Source organism: Volvox carteri (assembly GCF_000143455.1).
Source record: "Volvox carteri f. nagariensis unplaced genomic scaffold VOLCAscaffold_5, whole genome shotgun sequence".
Classification (NCBI taxonomy): Eukaryota; Viridiplantae; Chlorophyta; class Chlorophyceae; order Chlamydomonadales; family Volvocaceae; genus Volvox; species Volvox carteri.
This window is the reverse complement of record NW_003307548.1, coordinates 2,162,818-2,175,235: the sequence shown is the minus strand read 5'-3', so window position 1 is coordinate 2,175,235 and position 12,418 is coordinate 2,162,818. Positions and strand designations below refer to the sequence as shown.

General features: G+C 56.2%; 1 protein-coding gene across 1 annotated transcript in view; it reads right to left on the bottom strand.

Moving 5' to 3' along the window:
• Positions 1-12,418, bottom strand: part of VOLCADRAFT_87503 (uncharacterized protein) — a gene marked incomplete at both ends in the record, with an annotated part of 35,089 nt that overhangs the window by 21,844 nt on the left and 827 nt on the right. The window contains 6 exons of the mRNA XM_002947098.1: positions 2,471-3,547; positions 5,305-5,719; positions 7,018-7,238; positions 7,315-7,773; positions 8,315-8,487; positions 11,942-12,056. Coding sequence (XP_002947144.1) covers positions 2,471-3,547; positions 5,305-5,719; positions 7,018-7,238; positions 7,315-7,773; positions 8,315-8,487; positions 11,942-12,056 — 2,460 coding nt within the window. The remainder of the gene's footprint in view (positions 1-2,470; positions 3,548-5,304; positions 5,720-7,017; positions 7,239-7,314; positions 7,774-8,314; positions 8,488-11,941; positions 12,057-12,418) is intronic.

Here is a 12,418-nt window from a genome sequence, read left to right as displayed (position 1 = left end):
TGCACGCGGGGTTTATGGCCGTGGAGTATACTTTTACTAGAAAGCGTAAATTCACCCCTCACTACAGGTTATTGCTCAGTCCTGCCATGTGTTACAGTAGCTAAGTCGCCAGCCGCCGGCTCGGCTTGGCTGCAAGTTATCCTGGCCATGAAACCCCTGCCAACACCAACCCATTTCGAAACTTGCACTAGTGGCCAGTACTAATGATAGCTACCTGTGTTGCACCACCAAAGTGGCCCCCAGGACCTAAAGGAACGTACCCCATGACCATGTAACACACAAGCGTGCCAGAGAGCCACCCAAGGCGACCCACCCAAGGCCAGTAACAACAAGTCGGGTGTCGGCTTCCTTGAAGCCGACAAAAAGGGCGGGGGCCCCCTGCATCCGTACAGGCTGGTAGCTAGCGCGGCACGTGTGACAATTGATGGGTAGTGTCAACATGGCGGGAGATGTGCTTGTTGCAGCAGTGCTGATGGTGTGGGAGCTAAGCTTGCACCGGCGGAATCGTCAGCACCGCCTGCGGGCTCCACGCGAATCGCTTCCATCCCGGGTGCATGCCGCATGGACAGTGCGACAGACCGCAAGTCGGAATGCCCGTGCGGGCAAATGGTAACGCAAGCTGGGTGAAGTTCAGTGCTGTCTGTGATGTTTATCCCCGAAGCGCCAGCGGCCTCAGCAATCCGCTCCACAGCCGCGAGCTTCATCGCAAGTCTCCGGAGGCCCCGAGCATTGGCTAAAGGAAATTTACAAACGAGCAGCTTGCGTATTTCATAGAGAAATGAAAGCAAAGCTGTCGGCCTGCTGGTGGCAAGTCGAAATGCCCGTGCGGGCAAATAGTAACACAAGCTGTTCGAGTTATCATACGCCGTCATCTCAGAATTTAATTATGAGATACGCAGCACCTTTTGGGATGAATTTTAGCCTGAGAGGCGTTGATGTAACGTTGATGTAACGTTGATGTGACTTTGAGCTCGGTCAATCAGGGAACGAGCGGGAACGGAAATTTGCGAAAGCGTAAATTTGCGAAAACAGTTTCCGTCCGCATCCGCAAGCAGAGTCTGGTTAAGCAGCCTCTCGCAGGGAACGAGCCGAAACGGAAACCTGCGGAAACGGAAACCTGCGTAAATATGTTTCGCCACGCTTTCCGCAGCGAAGCCCAGATTGGCGGAAATGCGGAAAGAGAATCCGCATTTCCGCGTTTGCTGTACGGCGGAAATTGAAAAACAGATTCCAGGCATGCGTTTGCCATTTAAAGACTGCGTTTTACACTATGGAGTTATTAGATTAAGTCAAATGTCAACAACCACTGGCCCCGACCTGGGCGCTGCCGAAGTCATAGAGATTGACTGTGTTTCTGCGCAGAAGAAGGGTTTTTGGCGGCACGCCCGCGGACACCTGGCCCAGACGAGGTGCCGCCCTGGAGCGATGCTAACCGATTTCTTGCCAGCGCGCTGCTCGCAATTCCAGTACAACAGTCTTTTTCTCTTAAACACCAACAATTTGTTCTGTGTTACTGTCTCCCTTAACTGGTTCTGGTGGCTGAGGATTTGGCTGACCCGATGGTGCTGAACGGTGCGGTTTGGACGATTTGTTGGCGAGAAATGCACCGCTGCCAAGGGCCTTACACAGCAGAAAGAGCAAACAGCCAAGCCTATCAGTGGCCGCGCGGCCCAACCGGCCAGCAGGCCGCCCGTAGCCACGGGGGCCGTGCGGCCGACCGCGGCGCGACACACCAGACAGCCAACAGTCCGGCACACACCGCGAGAGGGCGCCAGCGCCCAACGCCAAAAACCAAAACAAAGCTAACCTAAGAAACAAAAGCACTGCAGCACCCGCGCGCCCCGAAGACCTTCACACCAGACAAAGCCCGACTGACCAGAAACCCGACCAGAAACGACCAGGCACCAACCCCAAGGGGTGTTCCCCCTCATCCCGGATGCGGGCGCCTCGGCCCGCCCCCTGGACCACCCCCCTCCCACGCGCGTGCTGCCTCCCCCTGCCGCCATGCTGAGGGGGGGGAGGGCGCCTCTCAGGAGCCCGCCGATGCCAGGCCGAGCCAATCAGTGCTGCATCTGGGGCAAGACTGGGGATAGCGGAAAAGGAAGCAAGGGGCTGACAGGGACAGGGCGGGCGGGGGGCAAGTACAGCCTGTCGCACTGACTATTGGACAAGGCTGTATGCTCTTCTGCGTGAAGGCAGAATGACTTCACCAGGAGAGCAGCGAGAATTAAGTCGCCACTGCGAACCAGTTGTACGACAGTACCACAGAACCAGCCTTAGAAGCTCCGGTCGCTTCGCTCCGTCGCGTCTAAGCCAACAATTCTGTGTTACTGTCTCCCTTAACTGGTTCTGGTGGCTGAGGATTTGGCTGACCCGATGGTGCTGAACGGTGCGGTTTGGACGATTTGTTGGTGAGAAATGCACTGCTGCCAAGGGCCTTACACAGCAGACCGAAGAGACATTTGCTCACTGGCGAGGCCCAGGCTGCGGGAGACGGAGAGTTTCGCCTCCCCATCGCGCCGCGTGTAGTGCTGCACCATGGCGTCGCTGCACCACCGGCCGTGCACCTTGCGCAGGTCCGCAGGCACACCGCGGTCGGCGGCAGTGCTATTTCCTCCTATGCGCATGGAATGCGCAGTGATGCGGCGGGTGATCCCCGCCGCCTGCAGGGTCTTGTTGAGCCGGTGGCAGAAGGCAGGGTACGACAGGGAGTGGATCGGCTGGGCCACCGTGCCTGTTAGGGGGCCTGACAAGTACCCCCCGGCCCTGTTCCACTGGACCGGTCGCAAAAGGGGCCCGACGTCCTCGTCCGGCGTGTCTGGGCGGCGTTTGTACCCTCCTAGGGTGAGGAGGCGCTCCGTCAGGCCCATGGGGCAAGTGGCACCGCCGACACGGGCGATGGGAACCCAGTGACCCTGTCTCTGCTGATCGGTCTTGGATCGAGGGATGAAGACATCCATCCCAGTTGCCGTGATAACCAGAAGGTCCTCGTGAATGCTGATTTCCGCAGCATCGTCGAACCGAAAGAACCCCGCGAACATGACCACGACGGCCGTAACGGTCATCAGCTGGTCAAGGGGCGGCTCCGGCCCACTGACCAGCCGGGCCAGCACCGTGACGTCCGCCGGCTCCAGGGCGTCGTGCTCCAGCTTACGGCCTTGGAGTTGCTTTTCGGCGAGGTCGCGAACGATGCTGCAGGCAGGGTGCTCTGTAGGGGGCGCTCTGCTGGCTAGGCGGAAGTAGGAGCTGATTGCTGCACTCGCTGTACGAACCCGTCCAGGCCCCACCTTATCTTCCTTGGACGAGTTCAGCAGGGAGAGCAGATTGAGCGCCACCGCCTCACCCGGGGTGTCATAGATGCTTCCGGGCAGTCGCCTGGCCATCCACCACTCGCGGAAGGGTTCCCAAGACCGTGCGTAGTCATTGGACGTCCGCGGGGCGAGTGTCTGACCGGCCACTTGGGCAAACTGCGTCGCCAAGGTGGAGAGCTCCGCGTCCGCCTCCGTGCCAAGAGCGCCCAAAAGAGCCTCAGCCCGGGCATCTAAGTCTGTGCGAGGGGCGCGATCGGATCAGCGGGGACACGGATACGGTTGATGTTAGAGGCCGAGAAGTCGACCAGAAGGGCCAAGGTGGACCAGCGGGAAGCGCCTTTGGGCAGGGGGGCCCTCGAAGTGCGGGCCAGGAAGACATCCATGGCCCGGCCGAGCAAGCAAACTCCACGCACGAAAGGTTTGAACCAGACCCCATCGGCTGTGATAAAAGGCCACCAGTCGCGAGTCGGCCAGAAAGGCGCGACAAGGCAAAGCCGGGACTGGCAGGCCTCGGCGTGCTGCAGTACCCTGAGGAGGAGGTGAAAGGGCGGGTTCGCCCAGCACCTGCGCCCCCATGAGAACCTGAACGCGTCGACTCCGGACGTCGTTGGGGTGAAATAGCGGGAATAGTACACAGGGAGCTGGAAAGTTGCGTGGGACGCAAATAGGTCGATGTCAAAGGGGCCCCAGGTGTCGTGAAGCCTGCGGAATATGCTGGGCTTCAGCATCCAGTCATCAGGATCTTGCAGTTTCGAAAGCGCATCGGCAAGCTGGTTCTGGCCGCGGGGTCGCCACTCCGCTTGCAAGCGGATATCCTGCTCGAAACAATAGCTGTGCAGCTCGCAGGCGACCTTGTGGGAGTTGTCCGCTTTAGCAGAGCCCTTGTTGACGATATTCGCTGCATTAAGGTTGTCGGTGATGACCTTAACCGACTGACCAGATAAACAGGCTGGGCTATCGAAAGATCGAATCACGTTCAGAATGGCCTGGAGTTCCTGCGGGGTAGATCCCATAGCACTGACGTCGGGCGTCCACTCGCCACGTGCTGGCGCTAACCGGCCATTGAGGATGGTCCAGGCCCCCCAACCTCCGAGGGACTCGGAGGATTTGCCTGCGGCATCGCAAAAAATGAGGGAATGCACCACGGACGGAACCCACAGGTGCCGTCGGCCGTTAAACCGATCAAAAGACGACTCCCAGAAAAACAGCTCCTCCCGCACGTCATCAGAGAGGGAGAGATGGGTTTCCCAGGTCTGCCGGGTTTCAATAAGTTGACCGAGAGCTCTGGTGCGCAGCCGGGCCCAAGGTCCGAGGGCCCAAGACATGGCCAGGAGTTGGCCTTTAATGGATGCCAATAGGCGGGCAGTCGAGCGCCGTGCCGTGAGCACACTATTGATCTGAGATAAGAGGCGGTCCCGCTTGTTGCCTGGCACGATGAAAACGCCGTCCTTGGTATCGATAAGCATGCCCAAGTAACGAATGCGATGCTGCACGGCCCCCAGCATAGATTTCTCTTTATTGACCAGGAAACCGAGCGTCTCCAACTGAGCAACCACTTCGGCCCTGCACCGGACCAAGTTATCGGCATTCTGGTCTGCGTGAATCTGATCGTCTATGTAGCCCGAGCATCGCCAGCCGTGTTTGCGCCAGGGGCGCATGACCTCTCACATGAGCTTCGTGAACGCCCAGCAAGTGGAAGCGAGGCTGAAAGGCAGTTGTGTGAAGACATAGAAGACCCCTCTCCAGCAGAAGCCGAGATATTCCCAGAACCTGGGATCGATATCGAGGTGATGATAGCCGCTTTTAAGGTCCAAAGTAAAAAGATAATCGCCTGGGAGTAGCCAACCGGGAACCGCCTTCAAGTCTTCGTAGCGGAAGGAGGGAACGTGCAAGTAATCATTTACCGGCCTGCCGTCCCAAATAAGCCGGAGCTTAGTTGCCTGCTGCACGACCCCAAACGGGCAAACCACGTGGGGCTGCGACGGCCAAACACGGGCCGTGCCCGACACCACCAGATCTGCTACGGCTTTGTCCACGAACGCGGCGTTGGCAGTTGCCGACGCGTGATTGCGGCCGGAGTGCTGGGGGGGAGGGCTGGAGACCCAACGGAGTGGGAAACCCGACGTGATCCACGAGATGACCAGCGCGTTCACAACCCAAGCCTTCCAAGCGCCTTTCTTGCCCGAGAGGCGTCCCCTCATCTGGTGCGGCACGGAAGGCGGACCCGCTACTGGAGACGACCGAGATCCCGAGGTGTTGTCGAAAGTAGGACTAGAAAACTCCCCTTTATCCTTCCAGAATTCACCCGGGGCCTCAACCTTCACACCTTCTGGCGCCACCGTGAGGCGGGCTGGTTGTTTCCAATGCGTGGCCAGACTTGCCGGAACGGGTGCGGGGTCCAGGTTTGACTGACGGGCAGGGACAGGGCCCGGTGCTGTCCGTTTGGGGGCTGGCAAGTCTTCGGGGGCTGCAGTAGGTGGGCCGCGCGGCTGACCTAAAAAATGCTGCCCTTTGAATTGGCTGGCGTTGCGACTGACGGACAGCTGGACGTTTTCCACAAGGCCCGGACTCGAGAGGGCCTCTACCCCTAGCTCAGACAGGAAGGCAATAGCATCATCATGCGAGAATGAATCCATGGTTCCTCAGGCTGGAAATTACTGGCGGCTATGAAGGCCTGCAAGCGTGCACCGGACAGACTGTTGGAGACACGGGCAAGGCGAGAAGTGGAGCAACGCTTAAAGAGTAAAACAGGCAAAAAAAACGGGTCCCCCCAGCCGGCCGGCTGCCAAGGCGACTTGTGTGGCCACTTGGCCTGACGCGAAATAACCGAAAAGGGAAGAACGGCAAACGCTGCCACAAAGTGAACCCGGCAAACGCTGCCACAAAGTGAACCCGTGCGATGGTCTGTTCACAACCTCAAAATGCGAACACGATAGAAAGGAAAAAAGTGGGAAGGCAAAACACCGTGAGTAAAAAAGGTCGTCAATGAAGCTTACAACTGCACACACGGGCGCCAACAACTGCGCACACAGGCGCCAACAACTGCGCACGCAGGTGCCAACAACTGTGCACACAGGCGCCAACAACTGCACACATGGGCGCCAACAACTGCGCACACGGGCGCCAACAACTGTGCACGCGGGCGCCCAACAACTGCACACACGGGCGCCAACAACTGCACACATGGGCGCCAACAACTGCGCACACGGGCGCCAACAACTGCGCACGCTGGCGCCAACAACTGCGCACGCGGGCGCCAACAACTGCGCACACAGGCGCCAACAACTGCACACATGGGCGCCAACAACTGCACACACGGGCGCCAACAACTGTGCATGCGGGCGCCCAACAACTGCGCACACGGGCGCCAACAACTGCACACATGGGCGCCAACAACTGCGCACACGGGCGCCAACAACTGTGCACGCGGGCGCCAACAACTGCGCACACGGGCGCCAACAACTGCGCACGCGGGCACCAAAAACTGCGCACACGGGCGCCAACAACTATGCATGCGGGCGCCGACTATCGCGCACACGGGCGCCTCAATCGCACGCGCGGGTGCCCAAATCGATGCTCGCTGGCAAACTCATCGTAAAGGAAAAAATCCTGCGCACGCTGCACTGACCGGTGATGGTCATTGAAGAGGAGAAGCGGCACACGGGCCAAGAGAAAGGACAGGCACACGGGCCCCACTCTACTGCACCAGAGCCTGAAAACCACTACTTGCAGCTGCGGCCTTCCTTGCGGCTATTGCCATTGCAATCACTGCAATCAAAGCGCTCTGCATCACGGCCTCCGCTGTACTCATGACCTCCATGCTGGCCGCCACCCCTGTGGTTGCTGCCGCGCGATCCGCCACCACTGCCTCCGCCGCCGGAGCCTCCAGCACCATGAGAATGGCTGCCACCATGACTGCCGCCATGACTGCCAGGCGTGGAGGTGCTCGCCATCCACAGGGCCCAGTCCTTCTGTTTACGCACTAGGGCCTCCACTTTCTCACCTTTTGGAATCCGTGTGCCGATGATGTTATTAAAACAGTGATCCGCGGCTGTCAGACCTATGCGGGGCTCCGAGGCTAGCTGGTGTGTCACCTCCATACCGATCTCGGCGTGAAGCTGGAGGCGGTCTGTCCACTCAGTGGCCTTCTCATAGCAGCCGGCATCGAGGTAGCTGCGAATGAGCTGAAGGCCGAGATGAAAGCCTGCGAAGGCTTGCAGGCGGTGACCGATTACGTCTCTCGGCACCTTCTGCTCACTAGCCATAAAATCCGCGTGAAGCTCATCTGCTTGCTCCAAAGCGGCCCGGTCGTCCCGGCGGCGCTTCTCAGAGACCTTCTCTAGGGCATTCATCACTACTGTTTCTAAAACAGCAGCACCCGTCTTAGCAGCACCGGCCGGCGGGGAGGACCTGATGGCGCCCAACCCACCACCAGCCCCACCTGGAACGGTGGCTACAGTCTCTGTCGATGGCGCATTGTCATTAATAGTTGACATTTGAATGAACTAAGTAGGAACTGTAAGAACTCGAGCGATGTAGATCGGAACTTGAATTGGTAATGCTTCAAGTACAGCCTGTCACACTGACTATTGGACAAGGCTGTATGCTCTTCTGCATGAAGGCAGAATGACTTCACCAGGAGAGCAGCGAGAATTAAGTTGCCACTGCGAACCAGTTGTACGACAGTACCACAGAACCAGCCTTAGAAGCTCCGGTCACTTCGCTCCGTCGCGTCTAAGCCAACAAGTATTGTTGATGAACATGAAGAAAACGACCCGAACAAAATCGAGTTTGTCATGTCAACGGTATAGCATTCCTTCAAGCCACATAAAACACAGTAGTTCAAATAGTAATAATAGTAACGCTCTTATTTTAGCTTGTTTTAAGATGGGCGATCAACGGAGACAAGCGATCGGTGTCGATGAAGTCGATGACAGGGACAGCAGCTCCCCTGCCCTGCCCTGCACCTCCGTAGCCCAATGTCACCCTGAGGTGCCACCCACCTTCTTGTGGGTCTGGGTTCAATTCCCAGGTGTCCCTAGATGTTATGAGCCATGATACATACACACGTATGTCCGTGAACACATGAGCACACGGGCAGAGGGCACACACATACAAAAACAAAGGACGGAGGGAAGGGCAAGGGAGAGCAGAGGGGACAGCAGAGGAGAAGGCACTGAAAGGCAGAAGGGAGGGCAGATGGGAGGGGAAGGGAGGATGACTTAGGGAGGGCGGAATAAGGGTGAGAAAAGGTATTGTGGAGGGTGGAGGGTAGATAGAGGGAATGGTGGGGGGAGGGTGAAGGAATGGAAGGGTGGAGGGAGGGAGGGATGGTGTGCCACGCATGTCTCCCTTCTTTCACACCCTGGAGGACAAAACAGCCTGGAGGACAAAACAGCCACACGGCTCTTTTGGGCCGGCGACCTCAGTGTTATATAACATATGCTGTCGGCAGGTGGGCGTTCTGGACAAGACAGGTGGGGCTCAGGGCATGGTCAGGTTCATCGACGACAGCGGCGGTCCGTCTACCGCTCAGCAGTCTGCACCAACTAGACCTGCTGGACCTCGCTGATAGTCCGGTCCGGCGACTCGCGTTGTGGTCGCCCCAAGTGCGCCAGCTGCGGCAGCAGCTCCCCGACACTATTATCTTTTCTGTCTCACATTTTGCAGGCTGGAATGCCGCACGTCGCTGACGCTATCGCACATACAAGAACGAAGCAAATATTTGTCCCTACAGTAGTCGCATTACTATTATTACTATTTGAACTACTGTGTTCTATGTGGCTTGAAGGGATGCTATACCATTGACATGACAAACTCGATTTTGTTCGGGTCGAGTTTCTTCACGTTCGTCAACCCTACCAAATTGCTGGTGTTTAAGAGAAAAAGACTGTTGTACTGGAATTGCGAGCAGTGCGCTGGCAAGAAATCGGTTAGCATCGCTCCAGGGCGGCACCTCGTCTGGGCCAGGTGTCGCGGACGGTATGCTTTTTGCTAATTGATTCCACAATGTCCGTAAACGTGGTTGAAGTTGAACAGAGCCACGTCGTTGCAGTTATCGTTGTGCGGTGCCATTTTTAGATACTTTAGCCCTCTCGCCTTTTTTATTCCTTTTGATTTTTTATTTTGAATTCATATTGTTTGGACGATTACTGGATTAATGCACAGTCAGCATAGACTTGTCCGTGAGGCATGCAGACATGCCGGACTGGTATGTGGAGTAGGCATGCAGACATGTCACTGCTCCGCAACGGACAGGGAGACGATTATTATTCAGTGTTTCAGGGCTCCCCGGGCCCTTACCCCATGTAACATACGAGTGGCAATTTCTGATCATCCCAGAGCAATCCGTCAGCCAACAACACTATGGGGGTGGTATACGATAGGGCTGCTCAGGCCTGGGGTTTCAGGGTTCAAAGAGAGGCGGGCTGCTTGAAGGGGGCAGGGTGAACACCGTCAAGGGTGTGGGCACACAATAGTTGATCGCTTGGCCCCCGCCACCCCCAGTAATACGTTTAGATGGCTCTACCTTCGAGCACGATTGGAATCCACCAGATTCTAGATCCCACCGGACAGAACCGCACTGCCACAAGCTGGTTTCAGACTGTCCATGTTATCACCACACTGAGAAGAGCTAAAAAACATCGTTACATATTCATTTTATAGTTTTCGCAGCTTTCCACAGTTTCTGCAGCCTTTCCGCAAATTCGCCTCCTGATTACAAAAAGTTTCCGCAGACCTGGTCAAGTTTCGGCTCGTTCCCTGGCCTCTCGCACAAATGTGTCCGGTCGTACTGTGCCGAATAAACACTCGGTACAAGACGCCCCAAAAGCCAGGACCGAATTTTACCGCGCGATTGCGCGCGTGCGATTCGCAAAATGCGCGTGTACAAGTGTATATAAATTTTCTTGGCGGAAAAGGCCAAGGTGCGCCAGCGCGTTGTGCAGGTGGGCATGTTGGCCACAGCCGCACGCGGCATGCAGGCCGGAAATGTGGGTGGCTCCTTTGCCGTAATTGAAAGAACTGAAATCACACAACTTAGCTTGCAAGGCTGGGCTCATGACACGGCCGCGGGAAGAGGAAGCGTTTGGCGAAGCGACACTTTTGTGCAAGCAAACGGTCGCGGCTTTGGTAGTGCAACGTATACAGCACCTTGTCCAGAGTAAAGTCAAATTACGAAGTTGCGCAAAGTATAACATACATAAACTTAATTAAACATAAGAACAGATAAGACGTTTAGAGCCTTGTTGGTGACATGGACGCCGCTGTTGGCTTGGAACAGCTATTTGCTGTGCATAGGGCCCTGCCCGCGTTAGCCGTGTTGCAACAGCTCCGGAAGGACTTCAGCCAGCAGCAGGCTCAAGAGCTGCTGCACAACCACCGGGAATGTCTTCAGTTGGGCACGTGTAGTTTTGGTCGGCGGGGTCGAGCATCGTACGCATTGCACACAGAAACCAAGGTGCAGCGTCTCTGTAACATCGCCAACATATCCGGTACGCGGTGGCAGGCTTGCCGAGCACGAAATGAAGGGGGGGTCGCATCTCACCATTCAACTAAGCATGCATGTGCTCGGTTGAATGCTCGGTAGCGTGCGAGTTTACGTATCAGGATGTTTGTTTGCATATATCCCTCCAAGCGAGAGGGCTTGGACCTATGCTGATGTTCGTTACAAGAAGTGAACTGAGGACTGATGCTACACGTCATGTATACATGTTGCTTAGCTTGCAACGAGACGCGCCCACGATGAAAGGTATGCATGTAAATTTGCCCGTGCGCCAAACACCTTGTAACGCTTCAGCTACACTCACAATACATTATACTGCTGCACTATTCTCTCCAGTCCTACCACATTATATTTCACCGACGTACTTCGGCACCTTCCACAACAATACATGCTTCGTAAACGCGGTCAGCTGCTTCACCAGGGCCCCCATATTTAAGCAGCCCCTCGCACAATTGTGTCCGGTCGTACTGTGCCGAATAAACACTCCGTACAAGACGTCCCAAAAGCCAGGCGCGAATTTTGCCGCGCTTATGCGCGCGTGCGATTCGCAAAATGCACGTGTACAAGTGTATGTCATTTCTTGGGCGAAAGGCCGCGTTGCGCCAGCGTGTTGCGCAGGAGGGCATGATGGCCACAGGCGCACGCGGCATGCAGGCTGGGCTTTTGGGTGGCTGCTTTGCAGTAACTGGAAGCACCGAAAACGTCTTAGTTTGCAAGACTGGGCTCATGAAACAGCCGCGGGAAGAGAAAGCGTCTGGCGAAGCGGCACTTTTGTGCAAGCTAAAAGACGCCTGCTTTCTGTAGTGCAGCGCATACAGCACCTTGTTCCGACTAAAGTCTAGTTACACTCTTCCAAAAATCATCGTGGGGTTCTGGTGAAGCAGCTGGCCGCAGTCATTGCGGCTTCGTAGGGTGACCGCAATGACTGCCGCACTATTCTCTCCAGTCCTACCACATTATATTTCACCGACGTACTTAGGCACCTTCCACAACAATACATGCTTCGTAAACGCGGTCAGCTGCTTCACCAGGGCCCCCATATTTATCTTTACCTAATTCTGCGTTTGTTAAGCAGCTTACCATACAAACGATATGCAGGTACGGAGTTTTTATTCGGCAGTCGTACCTGCATATCGTTTGTATGGTAAGCTGCTTAAATATGGGGGCCCTGGTGAAGCAGCTGCCCGCGTTATAGATGTGGAAGGTGCCGAAGTACGTCGGTGAAACATAATGTGGCAGGACTGGAAAGAATAGTGCAGCAGTCTATTGTGAGTGTAGTTGAAGCGTTACAAGGAGTTAGGCGCACGGGCGAATTTAAGTGCATACCTTTCATCGTGGGCGTGTCACGTTGCAAGCTAAGCAACGCGTATACATCAGGGTTCGACACTGACCTTCCTGAAACTTGCGGGCTCCCCCGTACCTCCCAAATTTTCCTTACGGAGGGTCCCCCGTACCAGGCTCCTGTACCGGCCGAAAACCTTACGGGGGCCCCGTAACCCCCGCAAAACCTTTACGGAGGCACTGTCCTTGGCTGAAACGCTGTGGAAAGTGACGCTTTGCATTTTTTTGCCCTGTAAATCGTTATTTTCGTTATTTTTGGGCG